A 27,085-nucleotide genomic window follows, 5' to 3' on the forward strand; every position below is an offset into this window, starting at 1 on the left:
CCCAGCCGAGTAATTCTAAATGTGGTTCGAGCACCAAAGAGAGCGCATGCGCAGATCCGGCTCCCCCTAGCGGTGAGAAGCACGAACACACCCCAGCCGAGTAATTCCAAATGTGGTTTGAGCACCAAAGAGAACGCATGCGCAGATTCCGCTCCCCCTAGCGGTGGGAAGCACGAACACACCCCAGCCGAGTAATTCCGATTGTGGTTCGGGATACCAAAGAGAGCGCATGCGCAGAGCCGGCTCCCCCTAGCGGTGGGAAAGAGGACAACGTCATTCTCCGCCGGAACTCTATTGAGGAAGGAACCGGAAGTGCGCTGCCCGCGTTTCCGGCCGTGCGTCTTTCGAGGTAGGACCAAGATGGCGGCGCTTGGGAGAATCCGGTAGCGCGTGGGAGCCGAAGGAAGGGAGGCAGGCAGGCGCGTGGAGGCATGGCGTCGGCGGCGGGGAGGACGGTGCTGGTGCGTGGGCTGCCGGCTTCGGCGAAGGGCCCGGACCTGGAGAGGGAGTTCGGCCGCGTGGGGCCTGTGCGCAGGGCCGTGGCCGTCACTAAGCCCGGTAAGAGGACAGGAAAGGAGGGACAGGCCTCACAGAACCCCACCGCACACCGCGACCCTCCCACAACTCCCACAATAACTCCTAACCAGACACTTGGTAGTCTCTCATTTGTTACCAGCCATGGATGGAGGTGCTGGGTTTCAGCCTGCCACTTTTGGACTCTTGCTTGCTGAGGTGTTCCAGCAAGTGTCTCTGTAGATCAGTGTTTCTCAACCTTCCTAATGCTGCGACGCCTTAATCCAGTTCCTCATATTGTGGTGATCCCCAACCATAACATTATTTGCTTTGCTACTTCATAACTCTAATTTTGCTACTGCTTTGAATTGTAATGTGAATGTATTGTCGAAGGCTTTCATGGCCGGAATCACTGGGTTGTGTTAGGTTTTTCCGGGCTCTATGGCCATGCTCTAGAGAATGACTCTAGAACATGGCCAAAAAACCCACAAGAACCTAACTATTTCTTGATTTAAGGCGTTGACGTGCTGGCTGATATCCGAACAGGGGATATGTATGTATATATATATATATATATTTACATTTTACAATATTGTGTTCTATTGATACTGTTATTATCTGAATCTGGTGTTGAATTATTGCCATAATTTGTAAGCTGCCCCGAGTCTTCCTTCAGGGTGAGAAGGGCAGGGTGTAAGTACAGTAAATGAATAAATAAATATATTTATTTATCTATCAGGAGCGAACCATAGAATCATAGAATCAAAGAGTTGGAAGAGACCTCATGGGCCATCCAGTCCAACCCCATTCTGCCAAGAAGCAGGAATATTGCATTCAAATCACCCCTGACAGATGGCCATCCAGCCTCTGCTTAAAAGCTTCCAAAGAAGGAGCCTCCACCACACTCCGGGGCAGAGAGTTCCACTGCTGAACGGCTCTCACAGTCAGGAAGTTCTTCCTAATGTTCAGATGGAATCTCCTCTCTTGTAGTTTGAAGCCATTGTTCCGCGTCCTAGTCTCCAGGGAAGCAGAAAGGAAGCTTGCTCCCTCCTTCCCCTCACATATTTATACATGGCCCTCATCATATCTCCTCTCAGCCTTCTCTTCTTCAGGCTAAACATGCCCAGCTCCTTAAGCCGCTCCTCATAGGGCTTGTTCTCCAGACCCTTGATCCTTTTAGTCGCCCTCCTCTGGACACATTCCAGCTTGTCAATATCTCTCTTGAATTGTGGTGCCCAGAATTGGACACAATATTCCAGGTAATGTGGTCTAACCAAGGCAGAATAGAGCATGGGGAGCATGACTTCCCTAGATCTAGACACTAGGCTTCTTTTGATGCAGGACAAAATCCCATTGTATAAGTACAGTAAATAAATACATTTATTTATCTATCAGGAGCGAACCAAGCAGTTGGTAGTCTCTCATTTGTTACCAGCCATGGATTGAGGTGCTGGGTTTGAGCCTGCCACTTTTGGACTCTTGTTTGCTGAGGTGATCCAGCGAATGTCTTTGTAGATCTTAGAAAACTATTTCTTGATTGACAGTGTTGGCGTGCTGGCTGATATCCAAACAGGGTATATCGCGGGATAATGGTTGGCACTTCCTGGCAGTGAGTTGCTAACCTTTGGTCCCTGCTTGCCCCTTTCTCTGATAGGCAGCGAAGTCTGTCGTGGCTTTGGGTTTGTCACGTTCTCCTTGCCAGAAGATGCCCAGAGAGCCATCCAGGAGGTCACCTCTTTTGGGAACCGCAAGATCAGCGCGACGATTGCCAATCCAAAACCCAGGCAGAAAGGGAAGAAGAAAGCCGGTAAGCATAAGTGCCTTCATTGTTTCCTGCCTTTGTCACCTGCAAGAGTTGGTGTTCCTGGAATGGGACACACGAATGATGCTTCTTTCCAGGCAGTCTCTTCAGCTCTGTTGTTTCCGGTGGCCAAAATAACGCCCTTCTTGCCACGTTTTGCTGTTTCTTCTGGGTGTTTCTGTCCAAGAAGATTAGTTCAGAAGATTTGGTGACAAAAATGGTTGAGACAAATAGCTGGAGGCATGTGTTGAGCTGTTTGTTAGGAGATAGATTGGGGGCACAGTGAGGAAATATTGCCAAAGTATTGTAGTGGTGAGACAAACAGCCTAGTGGGTTGGTGAGATTTCCTTCTGGGTGGGTTTTACATCACTTCTGTGGGATAAAATGTCAGAGATACTTCTTCCCAAAATGGCATCAAGGGACTTGCTCCTGGGTCTCATGCCAGGGGTGCCGCTTTGTTTACGGGCTTTGTATGTGCTTGTGTTTATTGGAATATTATTTTGTTATTGTATTCATATGTTTTTTTAATGTAATTTTGATACTGTTGCTTGTTGCTTATGTTTTGGTTTTATTTTGCTGTAATATGTTGTCCAGTCTTGGCCTCATGTTAGCCGCCCCGAGTCCCTGTTGGGGAGATGGTGGCGGGGTATAAATAAAGATTATTATTATATTTTTTATTATTATGGCATTGCACCTTCCCTCCCTGTGTGACCTGCTGATGTGTCTTCTTGGTTTTAGAGGCTTCTGAAGGTTCCCAGGAAGTGCAGAAGCCGCCAAAGAAGAAAGTAGCGTCAAAGAAGGCCAGGCTGATCATTCGCAACCTGAGTTTCAAGGTAGGAGCAAAAGGCAGAGGAGTCTCATAGAATCATAGAGTTGGAAGAGACCTCATGGGCCATCCAGTCCAACCCCATTCTGCTAAGAAGCAGGAATATTATTATTGTGTGTAGGGCATTATTGTGTGTGGGGCAGGTAGAAGTGGGGGTCCCCTCTGTTGTTGTTATATCTTTAGATCTCTTTCCTGTCTTAAAACAAGACTCGAATGTGGCTCCCAGCACTATAAACATTAAAATAGAATCAAACATGGAATTGTTGGGAAATCACATATAACCATTAAGAACTGTTAAAATAATTTCAACACAACACAGCCTCCCCTGGGTGATGCCCAGTTCTGTTTGTGTGAATCAGGGCCATTTCAGGGTCGTAAAACACCTCCCCCACTTTTAGCGGTACCTAATTTCTCTAATTACATCTAAAGCTGTTTTCGAACTGCTTAGGTAAACAGTGATCAGGGCAGACAGTCGACTGCTCACGCCAACCCGGGGCTTCGAACTTGCAACCTTTTGGTTGACAGATCTCCTAGTTGCTGGTGATTTATCAGTTGTGCTAAACCTCCTTTTATTCTGTTAATGCACCTTCTGCCATTGGCATTTGTCCTTAGTGTACAGAAGAGGACCTGAAGAGTGTCTTTTCTCCATTTGGGACTGTGCTGGAAGTCACCCTCCCCAGGAAACCAGGTATGGCTGGCTGGAGCAAGGGGGGAGAGGGAGGGGGGTGGATGGAAAGCTGCCAAGAGGTCCCTAGTGTCCTAGGTCAAGATGGCTGCCAGGGGGAAAATGCTGCTGGGTGGTAGTTTCCAGGGTGTGGATGATGGAGAGCGCAGTCACACTCCTGTCCCATGGGGATTCAAGGCAGCCAACAACCACACAATCTAATCAAAATAAAGCCAATTAAATATTAATGTACTAGTTTAAAGTTAAATCCAAATAATAAAATACACTAAATACTCTCTCTGTGTATGGAGATATATATATATATAGATATATATATATATAGATAGATATAGATACACACACATAGACATATATATTACGGTCAATGACCAGCACCAAAAAATGAACTAAATACAATTAAAATTACATTTAAAACTCACCACCCCCAGCATCCTGCTTCTAGTTTAAAGTTAAATCCAAATAATAAAATACACTAAATCTCTATAAATAAAAATGTAATGTTTGTTTGTAGGATAAACATAACACAAAAACCACTGGGTGAATTGACATCAAATTTGGACACAAGACACCTACCAGTCCAGGGAGTGACCATCGCTCATAAAAACACTGAAAAACACCACAGAAGAGACTTTAAGAACCCCCAAAAATGCATTGAAATGCACGCTCAAAACAACATATTTACACATATATGCAAATATATATATACACACACACATTTATATAAATATATACACACACAAAATACATATACACAGACTGAGCAGGAGATGGCTAGTAATATATATATATATATATAGTATTTAGTGTATTTTATTATTTGGATTTAACTTTAAACTAGAAGCAGGATGTTGGGGGTGGTGATTTTTAAAGGTAATTTTAATTGTATTTAGTTCATTTTTTGGTGCTGGTCATCGACCATTATATATATGTGTGTGTGTGTGTATATATATATGTATGTGTGTGTGTATATATATACATGCACACACGTACACACACACACGCTTCTAGTTTAAAGTTAAATCCAAATAATAAAATACACTAAATACACCCTCAGCGTCCTGCTCCTTGTATGATACTGCTGGAGAACGAACACAGAATCTCCAGGCATTTTAAGGGAGATACCTGGACTGGTGACATATATAGATCCCTGCGTTTCCTGTGCGAACTATGAATCCCAAAATCTGGGGACAAGATCCTCTTCTGAGCTCCCTTTTCCACAATTGGCTGTGGGAAGCATGTTGAGGGCTTTGAACCAGGCTCTCCCTCGTGCCCTGATTTGCTCTGCAGACTCGGAGGGATCGCAGGCCCGAGAAGCGGGTGTTCTGATGCAGCCCGAGCCAGTCCTGATCAAGGATGCTGGGCTTTGGAGTTGATTTCCATCTTCTGGTTGTGCCATCCGTTTCGTGACAGAGTGCTCTTCTCTTTCAGATGGAAAAATGCGTGGCTTTGCCTTTGTGCAGTTCAAAAATATCCTGGAAGCAGGGAAGGCCCTGAAGGGGATGAACATGAAGGAGATCAAGGGTGAGTCCCGAGGGTTTCCTTAAAGGGGGAGGTCTGTAGCTGATCCTCGGTGGGCCACCGGCCTTGAGGCTTCCGGGCTTAGGCCTCCCTCTCCTTGTTGGTGATGCTGGGAGGTACTTAGAAGGATCCAGAGGCCTGGCAAACACTGACCTGGAAGTGGCTCTGGTTCAGACACCAGTTTGCTGGGCTACTCAGTCTGAATATGTTAGACCTATACCCAACTTCCTGGGGGTCCTTGCCTTTGGGGACGGGACAATGCATTATGGGAAGAAGGCCTTTTTTGTTGCCTCCATTTGCAGAGTCCAGTTGGCTCTGACATTGGTGTCATTCTGCGGGACTGGAATGCAGCCCTTTAAGTCTTTGGGGCTAATTGTTTCATCCAGACCTTAGTGGCAAATTTGAAAAGAGTTTTGCATGTTCTTAGAATGTTTACATGATTTTTTTGAATATGGTTTTACTCGCTTCAACTGATTTTATTGTAAAAGTTAGATATTATTATTATTATTATCATTATTATTATTATTATTATTATTATTATTAGAAACACAACAAGATGAGTCCACAGCAGACACTCTGCTGGCTGTTGAATTGGATCACACATTATTATTATTATTATTATTATTATTATTATTATTATTGGGTTGTTGTCGGTTTTTCCGGGCTATATGGCCATGTTCTAGAGGCATTTTCTCCTGATGTTTCACCTGCATTTATGGCAAGCATCCTCACCTCACAACCTCTGAGGATGCTTGCCATAGATGCAGGTGAAACGTCAGGAGAAAATGCCTCTAGAACATGGCCATATAGCCCGGAAAAACCTACAACAACCCAGCGATTCTGGCCATGAAAGCCTTCGACAATACATTATTATTATTATTATTATTATTATTATTATTATTATTTACAGTATTTATATTCTGCCCTTCTCACTCCGCAGGGGACTCAGGGCAGATTACAATGTACATATCATTGGCAAACATTCAATGCCATAGACAAACAACATATATAGACAGGCACAGAAGCAATATGTAAAGTGTCTTCTATATGTGTGTACACCACCATGAGTCGCCCTGTAGGGCTGAGAATGGCGGTTAATAAATGCATCAAATAAATAAATAAATAAATAAATAAATAAATAAATATAACATTCCAGATTTTTCTTGAGGGTATTCTGGCCAGAAGAGGTTAAATTAGCCTCCCTGCATAAGCAGTATCTAAATTTCCTACTTGACAGATGCAACTGTCTTTTGGGCTGCAAAGGCCGACAGCAAGCTACACGAATTGGTTAGAAGCTGACTCCAACCCGGGCTGGCTTTGAACTCATGACCTTTCGGTCAGTAGTGATCTTAATGCAGCTGACTCCCAGCCAGCTGTGCCATGGTCCCAGTGCCTTAAGAGGTGGGATGGTATGAGGGAGGTGTGTGTGTGTGTGATTATGTACAAATAAACCATGCAATCCTATGTGCAAGGGCTTTGAGCATTTCCTCAGCCTGAGCGTGGAGTGGCCACGTAGGATCTCAGACATCCTGAGCATCTCCTGGCCCCTGTTTCCTCACACACACACACACACACACACACACATATGCCCTTGAATCCCAGCCACAGGTGGGTCTTAATTCAAGCCGGCCTTTCTTCTTCCCATTCTCTTCCCAGAGCGTCCGGTGGCCGTAGACTGGGCTGTGGCCCGAGAGAAGTACCAGGCCATGCAAGCGGCGGCCTCTCCAGCCGGTAAGTACCACCTGCTTCTGCTTGATCTTCTTTGAGGGGCAGCATGGTTGACCTCTGAACCCTGGATGTGATGGTGAGGAGAAGGCAGGGAGGTGTTGGAGCTCAGCCTGTGATTGTGTTTCAGGATCAGGGTGCTTTGGATGTGGGGAGTGATGTCAATGAGTTTCAAGATGGCAATGGTTTGGTCAGTGATATTGATGCAGGGAATGACCAGGAGATCCTTGTTCAAAGTGTAGTTTCCCATGAGAATGCCCCTGAAGGGTGTGGGGATGGTGGTGTACTCCCTGAATTGCTACCAGAGAGTTCCCAGGATTTGGAGCTTGAAAACAACTCGGCACTTGGCCCAGCTGCAGAAATTAATGAGCAAATAGATAGATGGCAGGAGATTAGTCAAAACAGACAGGCCGAACAGTGGCTTCTGCGTTCTGCCAGGCTCCGACAGAAAAAGATAAGGGAATCTCAGCTAAAGTGAAACCAATTTCTGAGTGCTTGGGATAGCTGAACAAGGATAAAAGTTCTAAGTGTGGGAAACATAGGCAGATGAAGCATCGTTTGGAATCAAGTTCTTGTCCTTGTTTCATGGAAGCCTTGCTTGGAAGATTCATGCTTAAGTACTTCTTGTTTGATGGTTTGGATTCTTGGATTTTATGATTGCATACACGTGCCTTGGATTATTGTTTCATGGTTTTCTGGATTTTATTAGGGAAGTGAGGACTTTGCTTTCATGGTCTTTGCTGAACTTTTCCCTGGACTATTTTGTTCCTGCTTATCTTCTTACCTAATTGGATTTCCCTATTTCTTTAAAGTGCTTTTTACGTTTGCTGCTTTTTAATTATCTTCAATAAAAGGATTGTTTCCCTATTCAACGGTGTGGTGTTTAAAGTCAGAGGGCTTTTCCTGTCCTGGAGTGCAACAGGAGGGGACAGCCCTCACCTGCAGGTATTTCCTGCCTCAAAAGCAAAACGGCTTGAAATACAAAAGGGCCATCTCCGTCTCACGCTTCCCCTCTATTCTGCTTTGGTTAGACCACATCTGGAATATTGTGTCCAATTCTGGGCACCACAATTCAAGAGAGATATTGACTCTAAGCTGGAATGTGTCCACGGAGGGCGACTCAAATGATCAAGGGCCTGGAGAACAAGCCCTATGAGGAGCGGCTTAGGGAACTGGGCATGTTTAGCCTGAAGAAGAGAAGGCTGAGAGGGGATATGATAGCCATATGTATAAATATGTGAGAGGAAGCCACAGCGAGGAGGAGGGAGCAAGCTTCCTTTCTGCTTCCCTGGAGTGAGACTAGGACGCAGTGGAACAATGTCTTCAAACTACAAGAGAGGAGATTCCATCTGAACATTAGGAAGAACTTCCTGACTGTGAGAGCCGTTCAGCAGTGGAACTCTCTGCCCCAGAGTGTGGTGGAGGCTCCTTCCTTGGAAGCTTTTAAGCAGAGGCTGGATGGCCATCTGTCAAGGGTGATTTGAATGCAATATTCCTGCTTCTTGGCAGAATGGGGTTGGGCTGGATGGCCCAGGAGGTCTCTTCCAACTCTTTGATTCTATGATTCTATGATTCCTTGTGCTTCCCATCAGGGCTGGCAGAGAAGAAGCCTAGCAAGGCCCCGCAGGAAGACACTGGCGGGGGCGAGGAAGAAGAGGAGGAGGAGGAGGAAGAAGAGGATGTGGTGCCTCCTAAGCCAGCGAAGAAGGGAAGGTAAGCAGAAAGGAGGATGACGTGCAATGGGCAGGCTTTGCATCTGGCTGTGTGTGGTTGCTGTGAGAGTGTGGCCCGGGGTGGGGTGGGGGGGGGGGGGGGTTGCATCCCAGTTCAAGAAACAAGACCATAAGATTAAATCCACCACTCTGGACTGTAGGAAAAGCAATCCTTGTTTATTGATGAAAAATTGGTTACAAAAGAAAGGTAAATGCAGAGTAAAATGAACACAGAAAAACACAGGAGTCAATAGAATCTCTGAACTTGAGTAAAACTTCAAAAGCCACAAAACAATAACCAAGATTCTGTTAGCCTTTTACTAACCATGAACTTGGAAACAGAAGCCTCTGGGATTACTGGCCATGGAACACAGGAATTCTGCCAAGACCAGCCACAGTCCCAAACGTTGCTTGACCTAAAGAAGCACCCGGCAGGGATGCTCTTCAACCAAAGAAGCTATTCTTAGAAACGCCCCTTGACTTTTCTGTCTCTTTTTGCTGAAGCTGCTGTGACCTTCGTACAGACTAAGGAGACAAATCTATCTCTCACTATTTGTTCTCTCCGGAGCTCATTATCTAGCCCAAGTGGGGAGATATCACGACTAACTTCCAAAACATTCTCTTCTAACTGTTGGGTTTCGTTTTCATTCCCACTAAGCTCTGTATCAACAACAGATTCCCCACTGTCAGGGTCAGGGAAAGCTTGCTCAGTTTGAAAAACTATCGGAGAGTCCTGTTCACACAGATCAGGATCAGGCTGAACCCCAACAGGGGTGGTGGTCATAGTTTGCTCTGGGCAGATGTGTAACTGGGCCCAGTCTGCTCTCCCTTTGCCAAAACCAAGCAGGTTTCCAGGGGTTCATAAACTAATTTAAAGCAGTGGATGGAGCCCCATCCATCTTCCATCTCCCCTCCCTCAAGAGGTCTACGATCAAGAGAAGAAGCAGCTGGCTGTGTTTGTTTATTTATTTATTTATTTACTACGCTTATATACCGCAATTCTCAGCCTAATGGCGACTCATTGCGGTTTACAACATAGAAAAACAGGTGCAAAATACAAACATAGTGAAAAACAATCCGCAGTAAATCATTATCAAAACATCTCATCAAAAACATCAACATTATTGCAAAGCCATTCCGAGTCGTCTCATCGTCAAGTTCACAATCCAATACCATTTCCGTTGTTCCATTCCTATGGTCAAGTTACCAGTCATTGCACTTCTTGATCAAATGCCTTCTTAAACAGCCAGGTCTTTAACTTCCTGCGGAATATCAACAGGGAGGGGGCTAGCCTGATGTCCACGGGAAGGGTGTTCCACAGCCGAGGAGCCACCACCGAGAAGGCCCTATCTCTCGTCCCCGCCAGCCGTGCCTGTGACGCAGGTGGGATCGAGAGCAGGGACTCCCCGGAAGATCTCAAAGTCCTCATGGGCTCATAGGCCGAGAGGCGGTCAGTTAGGTATCTTGGGCCGGAACCGTTTAGAGCTTTAGCAACGCGTCATGGTTCAGACGTTCTGCATTCTGGCTGCTTTAGGGACAACCACACCTACAACCTACTCTTTGTTGGCTAGTTACTCTTCTCTGCAGGAACTTGACAGATGATAATAATAATAATAATAATAATAATAATAATAATAATAATACTTTATTTATACCCCGCCACCATCTCCCCGAAAGGGACTCGAGGACTCCAGTGGTTTTTGAGTTCTGTGAATCACACAAACAAACATTATATTTTTATTTGTATAGATTATTGTATTGTCAAAGACTTTCATGGCCAGAATCACTGGGTTGTTGTAGGTTTTTTTGGGCTATATGGCCATGTTCTAGAGGCATTATTATTATTATTATTATTATTATTATTATTATTATTGCTGATAAGTGATCATAGAATTATAGAATCAAAGAGTTGGAAGAGACCTCATGGGCCATCCAGTCCAACTCCATTCTGCCAAGAAGCAGGAATATTGCATTCAAATCACCCCTGACAAATGGCCATCCAGCCTCTGCTTAAAAGCTTCCAAAGAAGAAGCCTCCACCACACTCCGGGGCAGAGAGTTCCACTGCTGAACGGCTCTCACAGTCAGGAAGTTCTTCCTCATGTTCAGATGGAATCTCCTCTCTTGTAGTTTGAAGCCATTGTTCCATTGCGTCCTAGTCTCCAAGTTTGCTCCCTCCTCCCTGGGGCTTCCTCTCACATATTTATACATGTCTATCATATCTCCTCTCAGCCTTCTCTTCTTCAGGCTAAACATGCCCAGCTCCTTAAGCCGCTCCTCATAGGGCTTGTTCTCCAGACCCTTGATCATTTTAGTCGCCCTCCTCTGGACACATTCCAGCTTAGAGTCAATATCTCTCTTGAATTGTGGTGCCTAGAATTGGACACAATATTCCAGGTAAAGTGGTCTAACCAAAGCGGAATAGAGCATGGGGAGCAGGACTTCCCTGGACCTAGACACTAGGCTCCTCTTGATGCAGGCCAAAATCCCATTGGCTTTTTTTGCCGCCACATCACATTGTTGGCTCATGTTTACCTTCCTCCCCACGAGGACTCCAAGATCTTTTTCACACGTACTGCTCTCGAGCCAGGCATCCCCCATTCTGTATCTTTGCATTTCATTGATACAGAATGGGGGATGCCTGGCTCGAGAGCAGTACGTGTGAAAAAGATCTTGGAGTCCTTCTGATAATACAGAAAATAATGCTTTGTAAACATAAGCAGGAATTGCTGGGACTCTCCAGACCTGGGGAGACAGGTCTCTGCTACTGACCGCTCTCTGCTTGCAGGTACTTTGAGAAACCAGTCCCACCTGCGGAGAGCGAGGAGGAGGAAGAGGAGGAGGAAGTGCCCCACAAGGCCAAGCACTCTGAGGAATCGGAGGCTGAGAGTGAGGAGGAAGAGGATGGAGACTTAGAGGAAGAGGATGGAGATGACTCAGAGGAGGAGGAAGAGGAAGAAGAAGAAGGTGGGATTGGGCTTTCCTGAGGGGCCAGGCAGGCCTCTGGTGCGTGGGGCAGGCACTGTTGGGCCCTTTGAAAGGCTTTACCCCAGAAGAGCCTTGCTGCCTTGGGCCAAAACCCTCCTTAATCCTTTGGCCTGAGGGCAGAACTGACCGCAAGCCCACAGGGAGGGATATCTCTCTCTGATTTGCCTCTAGACTTGGGGGTTCAGTTGCGGTCCCATTACTGGCAATGATTTGCCTCTAGACTTGGGAGTTTGGTTGCGGTCCCATTACTGGCAATGAAACCACAAACGAAGTGACTGGAATGGAGGTCTGTTGTGGTTGTGGTCCCATTCTCCATATGCTTTAAGCCACTCCATTGACTGACCTCGCCCTCCTCTCCAAAAAGCAAAGGTGTTGACCTATACTGGCCTGAAGGACTTTTATAGGGAGGGTGAAACTGGAATGATGGTCCAGGAGCAAAATAAGTGGGGTTTGTCATCTGAACCTCTTCCTGGAAGCGGACCTCCGGCCTTGAACCTTTCAGGCAACAAGACGTTCTCATTGGTGGGCGGTTTTGGCATTTAGATGCAAGGCACTATTTGGAAGCGCAGCAGTATGAGTCCTGGTTGGCACTGAGATGGGAGACTGCTGAGCAATCTCAGGTAGTGTAATAATAATAATAATAAAATAAACCTTTATTTATACCCCGCTACCATCTCCCGGAGGACTCGGTGCGGTTTACAAGAGGCCGAGCCCACATACATCAGTAAAAACAACAACAATAACAATGCAACAACAAATGTACTCAAAACAAAGCAATAAACATTAACAACATACCACAACGCATTAAAATCTATAGCAGGGCCAAATGTAATAATTAAAATTTAAAAATATGCTGGACATGACCAGGTGAGAAGGTGAAAAGGATAGGTATTTGGAGGGGGATGGGGCGTGCAGATTTCCTAGATCTCTAGTAAAGTGCATTTGGGGATATCTTGCTTGGAGTTTCCTTATTCTGGGAAGGCACACTGGAACAACCACGTTTTCAAGCTCCTCCTGAAAACTGCCAGCGTTGGGGCATGCCTGATGTCCTTAGGGAGAGAGTTCCAGAATCAAGGGGCCACCACCGAGAAGGCCCTCAGTGGTGGACATGTTTCAGACGAAGGAACTGGCAGAATCACCTCTGGGGATTCTTGGCCTTAGCAAACCCTAGAGAATTCAAGGGGTCTCTCTCGGTCAACAGGTGACTTGAGGACACATGTAACATGACCTGTGCTAGTTCCTGTGGTGTAGTTTGTGCAAACATTTGCCTTTGGAGCAGAGAGCTTTGAGCCCCAGTGGACTGACTTCCCCCTTCCTTCCTTCCTTCCTTCCTTCCTTCCTGTTTCAGATGCAGAAGCCCCTTCAAAGCCCAAGAAGGGCCGGAAGAAGCTCCCTTCGGATGTCAACGAAGGAAAGACAGTCTTCATCAGGTGGGTTTGGGGCTCCGGGCCCAGGATGGAGGTCTCAGCTGATGTCAGACTGTAGGATCTATATAGCAATATTAAATGATCACTCACAAGCCGGTTTTGCTTTGAAATGGATATATTGCTTGTATCTCTGCAGCAAAGAAAGACACTACTGACTTTTCCCCACCACCACTTCCTTTTATACACCTTTCCTGCCCATCTCCCCCTCTTCTCAGTTTCCTTATTAGAACTTGTTGCTTCACAAGTTCCAATACAAGGCTTCCAACACTACAAAATGTCACAGAGAGAGAATTGAGTCAGCCAGGCTGATTCAGTCAGGATGTCACGGAGGGAATTGGTGATGTCTTCATGCCATCAGAAATTGACTCCTGACAGCCGAGCCCCAGGAGGTGACATCAAATGTGAAGGAACAATAGGACAGGATTGCAGGAATTGGCGAAACAGGGCCGACCCTAATCCCAGTCCTCCTCCCTGCTTCTCTCTCCTCCAGGAACCTCTCCTTCGACACAGAAGAGGAGGAGCTGGGGGAGCTGCTGGAGCCCTTTGGGGACCTCAAGTACGTGCGGATCGTGATGCACCCCGACACCGAGCACTCCAAAGGTCAGGCGGGCGAGTGGGTGGGCAGTGGCCAAAGTGTGTATGTGTGTGCCGGGCACTAGATGATAATATCCTCAGCATCTTGCCAAACACAGTGCTATTTGCCATCTTTGATAAAGTAGATCCCTGGCTGCACATTTATTTATTTATTATTTATTGAAAACATTTATATTCCGTCCTTCTCACCCCGACTCAGGGGACTCAGGGTGGAGCACAACATACAAACAGCAAACATTCAATGCCGGGGCACAAATTCTTATATACATACATAAACATTCAAAACATTTATCTCAATATTAAAATACACCATTTAAAACCGTCCTAGTCATCCACGTCCCATCTAATTGGCCTGGTCATCTTTCCTATTGCTGCTTTATTGCCCTGACCCGAAAGCTTGGTCCCACAGCCAAGTTTTGACCATCCTTCTTAAAGGACAGGAGAGAGGAAGCCGACTTGATCTCACCAGGAAGGGAGTTCCATAGCCAGGGAGCAGTCACCGAGAAGTCCCTGTCTCTCGTCCCCACATCTGGAATGGGAGCACTTCCCCAAGATGAGAAGCACTGAATCAGAGAAATGCTGGGACCCAATAAGGAGGTGGTTAGATATGTATACGCATCATTTTCCACTATCGCCATGAGCTCCATGTTCCATCCTGAAACGACCCCTGCAAAGTCCTGTGTTGAGGCCGCCACCCATTTCCTCTGCTAGGACCTGCGTAGGGATGTCGTGGCATAAACTTTTGATTTTTTTTTTTGTCTTCACAGTTCTGTTATTTAGTTAAAATACTTGCCTCCCACCATATTATTTATTACTATTTATTTATTTGAAACATAGAATCATAGAATCAAAGAGTTGGAAGAGACCTCCTGGGCCATCATCCAGTCCAACCCCATTCTGCCAAGAAGCAGGAATATTGCATTCAAATCACCCCTGACAGATGGCCATCCAGCCTCTGCTTAAAAGCTTCCAAAGAAGGAGCCTCCACCACACTCCGGGGCAGAGAGTTCCACTGCTGAACGGCTCTCACAGTCAGGAAGTTCTTCCTAATGTTCAGATGGAATCTCCTCTCTTGTAGTTTGAAGCCATTGTTCCATTGCGTCCTAGTCTCCAAGGAAGCAGAAAACAAGCTTGCTCCCTCCTCCTCCCTGTGGCTTCCTCTCACATGTTTATCCATAGCCCTCATCATATCCCCTCTCAGCTTTCTCTTCTTCAGGCTAAACATGCCCAGCTCCCCAAGCCGCTCCTCATAGGGCTTGTTCTCCAGACCCTTGATCATTTTAGTCGCCCTCCTCTGGACACATTCCAGCTTGTCAATATCTCTCTTGAATTGAGATGCTCAGAATTGGACACAATATCCCAGATGTGGTCTAACCAAAGCAGAATAGAGGGGTAGCATTACTTCCTTAGATCTAGACACTAGGCTCCTCTTGATGCAGGCCAAAATCCCATTGGCTTTTTTTGCCGCCACATCACATTGTTGGCTCATGTTTAACTTGTTGTCGACGAGGACTCCAAGATCTTTTTCACACGTACTGCTCTCGAGCCAGGCATCACATGTATATTCTGCCCTCCTCACCCCAACTCAGGGTGGAGCACAACATCTATACGGCAAGCATTCAATGCCAAGACATGAAACCATAAATATATACAAACATTAAAATCACTTCTATCCACTTCGAAATCAGTTGCTTCAAAGCCACCTCAGGACAGCATTCTGTTATTGCTCATGGCAATCAGGTGTCAGGGTGGCATGCAGAAATAGAAAACCCCTCTTGAATTAGTTTAAAAACTGAAAGTGGTACAAGTACACACATATTAAACAATCTGACTAATTAAATCAAACATTTTGAAATAAGTGTATATTTGGAAATTTGGGGCCTGGTGTTGCTTTTTGAAAATAAAAATGCATGGTTTGCTGGGTGCCACAAGAATACCAACGTGCACACACAAACATATACAAAACAATACAAATGTATTTATTTGACCAGTCATATGACTGTTTCAAAATACAGCGTAAAAGACAAGGCAAAAAGGACAAGACAGTGGCTGACCTTCTATTTACAGTCAGAGTCTTATTTTCCTGGTTTCTTCCTTCAGGAAATATGCTATTTTCTTGAGAGCTTTCAGACTAAAAAGGCTTACTCTGATTATGGTGGATCTTGCCTCTCCTTAGAGCCGTAGCAAACTAGGATTTTGCGAGAGCAAACTAAGCCAGCACGAGCGATTCTCCGCCTCTTTCTCCGCCTATTTCCCTTTGCTAGGGCAGCGTTGCGAGCATACGCTCGTGCCGCAGCAAACTACAGGAAGCTTGTGCTCGGGATTGCTCCAAGCCCCGCCTCCCCCCCCCCCCCCCGAGGCTGCTCTCTCTCTCTCTCTCTTGCTAGAGTGCCTGTTTTCCATTGCAGAGGGCAGGGATGCGAGCGTACGCTCACAGTTGAATTCTGCCAACTGCGAGAGTACACTCGCATCGCTTCCCTAGCAAGGGAAAACAGGCACACTAGCAAGAGAGAGAGCAGCCTGGGGGGGGGGGGGGGAAGGCAGGGCTTCGGAGCGAGCTCCAGCACAAGCTCGCTCTCGCTTCCAGTAGTTTGCTATGGCTCTTAGGTCCCCCAGTTCTGTTGGGGGACCTAAAGTTGGATAATATTGGATGTAAATACCTGTATCGCAGTACAGCATATGCTGGACAGCCAATCAAGAAATGTTCGATATCTTCCACAGTTTGTTCTCCCCAGACGCAGAATCGCTCCCTTCTCGGGATGTTACAGTAATGCCCGGTTTGCATCATAATACCGAGTTGTTCAAACCTGACCCTAGTATATATTCTTCTTAAGGGATGCGGGAGTGGAATACTCAGAGAGTGGTCTAAATGAATATTCCTTTTGTGGGAAGCTAAAAACCTTGTGTCAGAAGACCTACCTATGCTTGCTAGTGTCAGACTGTAGGATCTATATAGCAATATTAAATAACCACTCACAAGCCGGTTTTGCTTTGAAATGGATATATTGCTTGTATCTCTGCAGCAAAGAAAGACACTCATGAATTTTTCCCACCACTACTTCCTTTTATACACCTTTCCTGCCCATCTCCCCTTCTTACTGCCCATCTCCCCTTTCCTTATTAGAGCTTGTTGTTTCACAAGTTCCAATACAAGGTTTCCAGCGCCCTCAAAATGTCACAGAGAGAGAATTGATTCAGCCAGGATGGTTCAGTCAGGATGTCATGGAGGGAATGTCTTTATGTTGTCAGAAATTGACTCCTGACAGCTAGGTCCAACTGAGCGTAGATATCTTGAGTGCATTGCATGAGCACTTGTTTTGCCCTAGGTCCTAGATTGTTCAAAAATTGTAAAGGCAGGCCAGTTTTAGCCAACTCATTATTTAGAGCCACTATCCATGATGTCTTTTGGTCACCCTGGACTTGATCCTCTAGCATAGGCAAGGCACAGACATATACACATAAACAAGGAGGAAAGGTCTTGGTGGCTGGGTGTGTGGTGCCTCCTGCCTCGCTCCAAAATGTGTTTTCGGCCTTGCTGTGGTTTCCATTTGCTCCCTCTGTGCCTCAGTCTCTCTCCTTCCTCCTCTTCTGCAGGTTGTGCCTTTGCCCAGTTCCTGACTCAGGAAGGCGCCCAGAAATGCCTCCAAAAGGCCCAGGATGAGAGCGAGGTGAGGCCTTCGGGGTACTTGCAAGGGGCACCCAAGGGGTGACAAGAGAAACATTTTCTCTGTTTGCTGTGTGCCATAGAAAAGAACAGGAAAGGGTGAAGCGAGAGGCAGTTGGGGGAGGGAAATGCAAATTCCACACCAGTGGGAAGAGAAAGGAACACTGGGATGTGTGTTGCTGATCAATTCTGCCATTGTTTATGTGTAAACTGCTTTGAGTCCCCCCAGGGGTGAGAAAGGTGGTATATAAATACTGCAAATAAATAAATAAATAAAGGGGGCACCCAGTCCTGCCCTCTCCTCAAAGCGCTCCAAGCAGGTGGCCACCCCATGCTTGTGTTGCACTCCAGAACAGGAAATAGCCCTTCTGACTATATAAATAGCCACACGTTGAGTGAAGGAACAATCCTTTTTATTAAAGCTTAGCAAAAAAAAAAAAAAAAACAGCCAGTAGAAATAAATGCTTGTAAAGATAGATAAGATTCCAAAAAACAGTAAGGCATTCAAAGGCAGCAAGAAGACACATTGTCCAAACACAGCAATCAAAAGCAATGTTTAAAAGGCATAAAATATAATCCAAGGCACTGATAATCCAGACAGGAATCAACCAAGGAGCAAGAACATACTGGACGCTGCTAGTCAAGTTGAAAGGCTAGGAAAAAAACATGAAGACGAGACCACTTGACCAGGAATTCCATGAGGCTTGTCCTTGGTTTCCAAAGGATGCCTGATCTGACAAGACTTTCTACAGGCAAACCTTAAATCCCAAGAACTGGTTTCGTTTTCCCCCAGTCTTTGACATTAAGTGACAAATTTTTTTGGATCTACGTAAACACTAGGCCTCTTGTCGATTCTGGCTAATCTCCAGCTGCCGACTCTGCTTATCTGACTCCTCATTAACTTTAGCAGGTGCCAGGCTGTTTTCCAAACTAGAATCTGGAGAGCTCACAGGCGGAAGGAATAAACCTTTCTCCCAAGGCCTGACAGGAACATTCTCATGAGAATCTGCCCTTTGCACCGAAGCCTCTCTGTCAGTGTCTGCATGAAACTCATTGACCAAAATCCACCCCTCCTTCCTTCCTTCCCTCCCTCCCTCCCTCCCTCCCCCCCTCCTTCCTTCCTTCCTTCTTTCCTTCCCTCCTTTCTTCTTCCCTTCCTTCCTTCCTTCTTTCCTTCCCTCCTTCCTTCCTTCCCTCCTTCCCTCCTTCCCTCCCTCCTTCCTTCTTTCCTTCCCTCCTTCCTTCCTTCCCTCCCTCCTTCCTTCCTTCCTTCCCTCCTTCCTTCCCTCCTTCCTTCTTTCCTTCCCTCCTTCCTTCTTTCCTTCCCTCCTTCCTTCCCTCCCTCCTTCCCTCCTTCCTTCCCTCCCTCCTTCCTTCCTTCCTTCTTCCCTTCCCTCCTTTCTTCTTCCCTCCCTTCCTTCCTTCCTTCCTTCCTTCCTTCCTTCCTTCCTTCCTTCCTTCCTTCCCTCCTTCCTTCTTTCCTTCCCTCCTTCCTTCCTTCCCTCCTTCCTTCTTTCCTTCCCTCCTTCCTTCCTTCCCTCCCTCCTTCCTTCTTTCCTTCCCTCCTTCCTTCCTTCCCTCCCTCCTTCCTTCTTTCCTTCCCTCCTTCCTTCCTTCCTTCCTTCCCTCCTTCCTTCCTTCCTTCCTTCCTTCCTTCCTTCCTTCCCTCCTTCCTTCCCTCCTTCCTTCCTTCCTTCCCTCCTTCCTTCTTTCCTTCCCTCCTTCCTTCCCTCCCTCCTTCCTTCCTTCCCTCCTTCCTTCCTTCCGAGGGGAAGATTCTTCTTACTTCCTCTTGTTCTAGCCCTGTTCTCAACAATGAGTTGTTTGTAAGTCAGAGGATTCTAACTTGGGGATTACATGAAGCACAAATGAGCTTCGTGTTTAAAATCAAGTCCTGTCTGCAAGATTCCTCATGATGTGCATCGACACAAATGAAAGTCTTCCTAGAGATTTTTTGACGTGCGTTCTGCTTGTGTTCCTCTAAGAGTCCTTCCTCGATCCCCTTTTCCAAGCCAGGTGTTCCCCATCCCCTGCCTGTGCCTTTCTCCTATCCTGCCAAAGTGCCATGCCATCCCTCCCTCCGTGTTGGGGTCCATTTTGTGTCACTCACGGTGGCCCCTCCCCCTTCTTCCTGCCAGGGCGGGGGTCTGCTCCTGGGGGGCCGCCGCCTGAGGGTGGACCTGGCCGTCAGCCGAGAGGAAGCCCAGCAGCTGCGCAGCAAGAAGGAGAAGAAGCCCACCGGCACCAGGAACCTCTACCTGGCCAGAGAAGGCCGTGAGTGGGGGGCCCGGGGGGGGGGGGGAGGAAGGCGAAGGGGGGCTGTGGGGCCGGCCAGACTGCCCTTTGACCTCTGGAGTGGAGGTCACATGCAACTTAATCTGAGAGCTGCCATTTCCACCTTGGCATCCCCATCTCACCTGGCTGCCTGTGGGTCAATGTCCAGGACAAAAGTGCTGGCCAGAGCTGGGGGCAATAGGGAAAGGGTCAGGAACTGGGTCTGCCTCATTCTCTGCGTGCTCTGATTGGTTCTCTGGGTACATAAGCTCAAAGAGTTGGAAGAGATCCCTAAGGGCCATCCAGTCCAACCCCATCCTGCCAGGCAACACTCAGCAGAACTGCCTTGAGCCTCCTTGGTGTGGGGTGTAAATAAACATAATCATCATATCCTTGTATAAATAAATGTAAACATAATAATAATAATAATAATAATAGCCATACACCACACAGTCCTAGACGCTTGGGGAGTGTTTGATTTGTGATTTTGTGATATGAAATCCAGCATATAGATCTATGTATCAGTAAAATAATAATAATAGTAATAATCATAGAATCCTAGAATCCTAGAATCAAAGAGTTGGAAGAGACCTCCTGGGCCATCCAGTCCAACCCCATTCTGCCAAGAAGCAGGAATATTGCATTCAAATCACCCCTGACAGATGGCCATCCAGCCTCTGCTTAAAAGCTTCCAAAGAAGGAGCCTCCACCACACTCCGGGGCAGAGAGTTCCACTGCTGAACGGCTCTCCCAGTCAGAAAGTTCTTCCTCATGTTCAGATGGAATCTCCTCTCTTGTAACGAGCTCTTCATAGAGTGGGAAGAGACCCCCAAAGACCATCCAGTCCAACCCCATTCTGCCAGGCAGGGACACTCCATCAACACCCAGTATAACTGCTTTGAGTCTCCTTGTAGTAGGGTATAAATATAATAATCATCATCATCATCATCTTGTGGAGAGAAAAAGTGGGCTATAAATAAACTGAAATGTATAATAAATAATAATAATAATAATAATAATAATACTAGTAATGCTCTTCATAGAACCATAGAGTTGGAAGAGACCCCAAGGGCCATCTAGCCCAACCCTATCCTAGCATCCAGTGAGGCCCAACTCTTGCACTCCTGATCCCAAGAGAGACCCACCCAAACCCAACCCTTAGTGGGAAGGCCGCCTCCAAAGGGGAATGCATTCTATCCTCAAGCAACTCTTTCGGAGAAGTTCCTCCCAATGCTGAGGTGGGTTCCTGCCCTTTGAGTACAGGAGTGTGTGCTCCCTTCCTAGGAAAGGCCTGACCCCAGCCGGCTCCCTCTTCCGCATGACGTCCCTTTTGGAATTTGGAAAATGCTTGTGGTTTTCCGGCCAGAAAAAAGGCTTGTGGGGTTTCCCCCGATTGGTCGGTGGGTGCCTTAGGCAAGGCTCTGGCTTGCAGCGAGGAGGGATGCGTCATGCCGAAGGCCCTTTGGGGCAGGGCATGGACGCAAGGAGGTCAGCCGAGGTGAGGGCGGGGCCGGCTCCCTCTGTCCCCTTGGACCCCCCCCCCCCCTGCTCTCCCGGCTGAGTAACGATGCTGATGATGCTGATGATGATGTTATTACACACCAAGGCTTTTGAAGTGTTTCCTTGCCTGGCTTTAATGATGCCGGCCATCACCCTCCACGGCTTGGAAATAGTTTTTAAAAGGTTTTACTTTTATTTTTTGAGCATCCATGGATTTTGGTATCCACAGGGAATCCTGGGACTTGACCCAGTGGAAGCCAAGGGCCCATTGAGGTGTTGTGTGGCCATGTTCTAGCAGCATTTTCTCCTGACGTTTAACCTGTATCTGTCATGAATGACTTTTCAGTGCCTTTAAAGCATAGGTTCTTTTTATTGCAATTTCCAGTCTGAGAGGGGACATCAGATGACGGAAACATATTTAGACAAAGAATAATAAATAAATTGGGCATTGGACACACAGACATACAGATTCTATGCAACTACATTTTTTCCTGACGTTTCCCCTGTATCTGTCGCCGGATCTGAAAGGAAGATGTTAGAGATGGGCCGAAACTAACAAAATGAAGTTCAGCAGTGACAAATGCAAGACACTCCACTTTGGCAGAAAAAATGAAATGCAAAGATACAGAATGGGGGACAATGCCTGGCTCGAGAGCAGTACGTGTGAAAAAGATCTTGGAGTCCTCGTGGGGAGGAAGGGGAACAGGAGCCAGGAATGTGACGTGGCGGCAAAAAAAGCCAATGGGATTTTGGCCTGCATCAATAGGAGCCTAGTGTCTAGATCTAGGGAAGTCATGCTCCCCATGCTCTATTCCGCCTTGGTTAGACCACTTTACCTGAAATATTGTGTCCAATTCTGGGCACCACAATTCAAGAGAGATATTGACTCTAAGCTGGAATGTGTCCAGAGGAGGGTGACTAAAATGATCAAGGGTCTGGAGAACAAGCCCTATGAGGAGCGGCTTAAGGAGCTGGGCATGTTTAGCCTGAAGAAGAGAAGGCTGAGAGGAGATATGATAGCCATGTATAAATATGTGAGAGAAAGCCACAGGGAGGAGGAGGGAGCAAGCTTGTTTTCTGCTTCCTTGGAGACTAGGACGCAAGGGAACAATGGCTTCAAACTTCAAGAGAGGAGATTCCACCTGAACATGAGGAAGAACTTCCTGACTGTGAGAGCCGTTCAGCAGTGGAACTCTCTGCCCCGGAGGGAGTGTGGTGGAGGCTCCTTCTTTGGAAGCTTTGAAGCAGAGGCTGGATGGCCATCTGTCAGGGGTGCTTTGAATGCAATATTCCTGCTTCTTGGCAGAATGGGGTTGGACTGGATGATGGCCCAGGAGGTCTCTTCCAACTCTTTGATTCTATGACGTTTCACCTGTATCTGTGGCCAGATCTGAAAGGAAGATGTTGTCCTGGCATTTCCATTGGTGCTGTTGCTCCTTCAGATCTTCCTCTGGAGATGCCAGTATTTATTATTATTTATTTACATTGTTTGTTTGTTTGTTATTTACCGTATTTATATTCCGCCCTTCTCGCTCCGCAGGGGACTCAGGGTGGATCAAAACGGACATATACATGGCAGACAATGCCATAGGCACACAACATATATAGACAGACACACAGAGGCTATTGTTTTTTATTGCTTTTATTGTTTTTATATAATTTATACTATAGGTTAATGTTTTAATTATATCTTATGTTATTGGGGGCATTGAATTATGCCGATTGCAAACCGCCTTGAGTCACCTTCGGGCTGAGAAAGGCAGTATATAAATATGGTAAATAAATAAAGATTTAACTGTATTGTCGAAGGCTTTCATGGCTGGAATCACTGGGTTGTTGTAGGTTTTTTCGGGCTATATGGCCATGGTCTCGAGGCATTCTCTCCTGACGTTTCGCCTGCATCTATGGCAAGCATCCTCAGAGGTAAATTGCAACAGCACAACAACAGAGAGGAAACAAACTAGGACATGTAATCACCTCTCAACAAAAGTTTGCTCCAGGCACAGTCAGGCCATCAAATGCTAATCAAGATGATCAGTTTAAACAATCACCCCTAGCTCCAGCAGACAAGAGTCCTTTGTCCCACCCTGGTCATTCCACAGATATATAAACCCTTTTTCCTAGTTCCAACAGACCTCACTATTTATTTATTTCTGCTACTTATACCCCGCCCTTCTCACCCCCGAGGGGGGACTCAGGGCGGCTTACAAAAAGAAGGCACAATTCGATGCCCTTATCCAAATACATGCAAATATAAAAACAATTACAATAATTAAACAATTAACAGATTAAAAACATCAATATATAGCACCATAGCACAACAATAAACAGTCTCATGGTCAGTGTTTCGCATTCCATAGGTCCAGTGGATTTCTTCATTATTTGCCCATCATTATGGTCTTTCTTTTTTAGCTGCCAGAGTTTCCGAAAGCCTGGTCCCACATCCAAGTTTTCAGCTTTTTCCTGAATGAGAGGAGGGAGGTCGCTGATCTGATCTCCCCGGGGAGTGAGTTCCACAGGCGGGGGGCCACCACTGAGAAGGCCCTGCTCCTCGTCCCCACCAGTCTCACTTGTGATAAAGGCGGGGTCGAGAGCAGGGCCTCTCCAGTAGATCTTAGACTCCGAGGTGGGACTCTAAGGATGCTTGCCATAGATGCAGGCGAAACGTCAGGAGAGAATGCCTCTAGACCATGGCCATATAGCCTGAAAAAACCTACAACAACCCAAACATTTAACTTCCAGCTTCATGAGGGTATGGTTTTTTTTTAAATTTCCGGTCACTGGGGGAGCTGTTGTTTCACCGTCTACTTGTGACACCAATTGAGTACTTCCTCATTCTTTTGCATGCTGCTGGAGAGTTTTTTAATGGCATGGTAAATTAGTTAAATTAGCCTCCCCGCATAAGTGGTAATTAATTTCCTACCTGACAGATGCAACTATCTTTCGGGCTGCAAAGGTCGACGGCAAGTTAGACAAATGGTTGGGAGCTTACTCCGACCCACTTGGCTTCAAACTCATGATCTTTTGGTCAGTAGTGATTTTTAATGCAGCTGACTCCCAACCAGCTGTGCCACAACCTGGTCCTCAGTAGCCACAGATGCAGGCAAAACATCAGGAGAAAACGCTGCTAGATCACAGCCATACAGCCCAGAAAGTACAGAACACCCCAGTGTGAAAACCCTTGGCAATACAAAGGCCCACCGTTTTGCTTTGTTTGCTCCATGTATTGCCTTCGCTGTTTCTAGCAGCTCAGTTAGCAGTCCCGAGTGGGCCGCTTTGGGGGCCAGGAGGTGGCAGGTGGGCTTCCTGTAGAGCAGAGGTGGGGAGGGTGTGGCTCCTCAATTCAGGCCTTCCAAAAATACTGCATAAGAGAAATGCAAGATACTCCACTTTGGCAGAAAAAACGAAATGCAAAGAGACAGAATGGGGGACAATGAAGCCTGGCTCGAGAGCAATACGAGTGAAAAAGATCTTGGAGTCCTCGTGGGGAGGAAGGGGAACATGAGCCAGGAATGTGATGTGGCAGCAAAAAAAGCCAATGGGATTTTGGCCTCAGGCATCAAGAGGAGCCTAGTGTCTAGATCCACGGAAGTCATGCTACCCCTCTATTCTGCTCTGGTTAGACCACACTTGGAATATTGTGTCCAATTCTGGGCACCACAATTCAAGAGAGATACTGACTCTAAGCTGGAATGTGTCCAGAGGAGGGCGACTAAAATGATCAAGGGTCTGGAGAACAAGCCCTATGAGGAGCGGCTTAAGGAGCTGGGCTTGTTTAGCCTGAAGAAGAGAAGGCTGAGAGGAGACATGATAGCCATGTATAAATATGTGAGAGGAAGTCACAGGGAGGAGGAGGGAGCAAGCTTCCTTTCTGCTTCCCTAGAGACTAGGACGTGATGGAGGAATGGCTTCAAACTACAAGAGAGGAGATTCCATCTAAACATGAGGAAAAACTTCCTGACTGTGAGAGCCGTTCAGCAGTGGAACTCTCTGCCCCGGAGGGAGTGTGGTGGAGGCTCCTTCTTTGGACGCTTTGAAACAGAGGCTGGATGGCCATCTGTCAGGGGTGCTTTGAACGCAATATTCCTGCTTCTTGGCAGAATGGGGGTCGACTGGATGATGGCCCAGGAGGTCTCTTCCAACTCTTGGATTCTATGATTAAGAACTTGAACAATAAATGCTCCCCCTCTGGACCCCCTTCCCGCTCTGAGAGGCCAGCACGCCTCTGACCTACTTAACCATCTCATGTTGTGCCCCTTCCTCCTCTTTGCAGTGATCCGCGCTGGAACCAAAGCTGCCGAGGGACTGAGCGAAGCCGACTTGGCCAAGCGGGCGCGGGTGAGTCCCAAGGCATGGGTGGTGGGGGGAGGGTTGGGGGGCAGCCTGGCCCTCGCTGCTCTCCTCTCAGACATAGGGCCACAAAGGTGCACTATTTATTTATTTATTGACAGTATTGATATTCCGCCCTTCTCACCCCATAGGAGACTCAGGGTGGATTACAGTGTACACATATATGGCAAACATTCAATGTCAAAGACACACAACAGATATAGAGAGACACTCAGAGGCTATTTAACTTTTTTGGACACCAGGGGAGCTGTCGCTTTCATCGTCCATATACGACACTGATGAAGTACTTCCGCATTCCCCGCATGCTTTGCTGGAATCTTTTTTATGGCCTCATAAATTAAATAAAATAGCTTCCCCACACGTAGATAGTAACTAATTTTCCTACTTGACAGATGCAACTGTCTTTTGGGTTGCAAAGGTCGACAACAAGCTACACAAATTGGCCGGAAGCTCACTCCGACCCAGGCTGGCTTTGAACTCATGACCTTGTGGTCAGAAGTGACTTTAATGCAGCTGACACTCAGACACCTGCGCCATGGTAAATTAACTTCCCCACACATCAGTGGTACCTAATTTTCCTACTTGACAGATGCAACTGTCTTTCGGGTTGCAAAGATCGACAACAAGCTACACAAATTGGCTGGAAGCTCACTCCGACCCAGGCTGGCTTTGAACTCATGACCTTGTGGTCAGAAGTGATCTTAATGCAGCTGACACTCAGCCAGCTGCGCCACAGTCCCGGTGCTATAAAGACTTTTGGGGGGAAGAAGAAGAAGTGGGGAGTGACCGCTACGTGCAAAACATTTTGACCTGCATGGATCTAGGAAATGGGGGTGAAACCAAGGCGGTGGGCAGGCACCTGGTCTCCCTCTGTCTCTCATTGCTCTGAAGATTAGTGTTGGCGCTGGCAAAGGTTACTCCCATGCTCTTATATGGAGCTGAAGTTTGGGGTCTAAACCAGGTACCATTATTAGAGCAATCACAATCCCAGCACCTGCGAAGTTTTCTAGGAGTGGACAGGACGACCCCAGCTGCCGCAGTAAGAGCGGAACTGGGAGTATATACAGTGGATGGCTTATCCAAAATCAGGGCCTACAACTACTGGTCAAAACTGACTGCCATGGCAAATGATAGACTCCCAAAACTGTGCCTGTTAGAGCAGATAGAAAATCAACATCAGACCTCCTGGCTAGTTCTCCTGTCAAAATACATTAGGAGCTGTGGACTTCCGACTCGGTATCCGAACCTCTTAGAAGAGCTAGACCCAAAAATAGTTGCTCAACCAGTTTTGGATATAGAAGGCCAAAAAGACATCGCTACCCTCAGTAAAGCTGGCTCATTGAAATGGTTAGGCTGCTTTAAGCATACCTTCCAAACAGCTCGATATCTAAAAACAGAAATGCCTAAACACCTCAGGAGGGTATTGACCAGAGCTCGTTTTGAGCAGCTGGATTCAATGGTCAAACACGGAAGGTTTAATCAAGTTCCATACAACGAACGAGTTTGTAT

The 27,085-nt window shown here is 46.7% G+C and overlaps 1 protein-coding gene across 1 annotated transcript in view; it reads left to right on the top strand.

Annotated features, from left to right (window-relative positions):
- The first annotated feature begins 313 nt into the window (after window positions 1–313).
- RBM28 (RNA binding motif protein 28) overlaps window positions 314–27,085 on the top strand; it is a 44,256-nt gene continuing 17,484 nt past the window's right edge. The window contains exons 1-13 of the mRNA XM_067469435.1: window positions 314–558; window positions 2,168–2,320; window positions 3,053–3,147; window positions 3,753–3,828; window positions 5,254–5,346; window positions 7,000–7,074; window positions 8,661–8,781; window positions 11,568–11,746; window positions 13,116–13,197; window positions 13,685–13,794; window positions 17,383–17,456; window positions 19,591–19,726; window positions 25,500–25,564. Coding sequence (XP_067325536.1) covers window positions 432–558; window positions 2,168–2,320; window positions 3,053–3,147; window positions 3,753–3,828; window positions 5,254–5,346; window positions 7,000–7,074; window positions 8,661–8,781; window positions 11,568–11,746; window positions 13,116–13,197; window positions 13,685–13,794; window positions 17,383–17,456; window positions 19,591–19,726; window positions 25,500–25,564 — 1,386 coding nt within the window. The 5' untranslated portion in view covers window positions 314–431. The remainder of the gene's footprint in view (window positions 559–2,167; window positions 2,321–3,052; window positions 3,148–3,752; window positions 3,829–5,253; window positions 5,347–6,999; window positions 7,075–8,660; window positions 8,782–11,567; window positions 11,747–13,115; window positions 13,198–13,684; window positions 13,795–17,382; window positions 17,457–19,590; window positions 19,727–25,499; window positions 25,565–27,085) is intronic.

The sequence above is a fragment of the Anolis sagrei genome, chromosome 5, assembly GCF_037176765.1.
Source record: "Anolis sagrei isolate rAnoSag1 chromosome 5, rAnoSag1.mat, whole genome shotgun sequence".
Lineage (NCBI taxonomy): Eukaryota > Metazoa > Chordata > Lepidosauria > Squamata > Dactyloidae > Anolis > Anolis sagrei.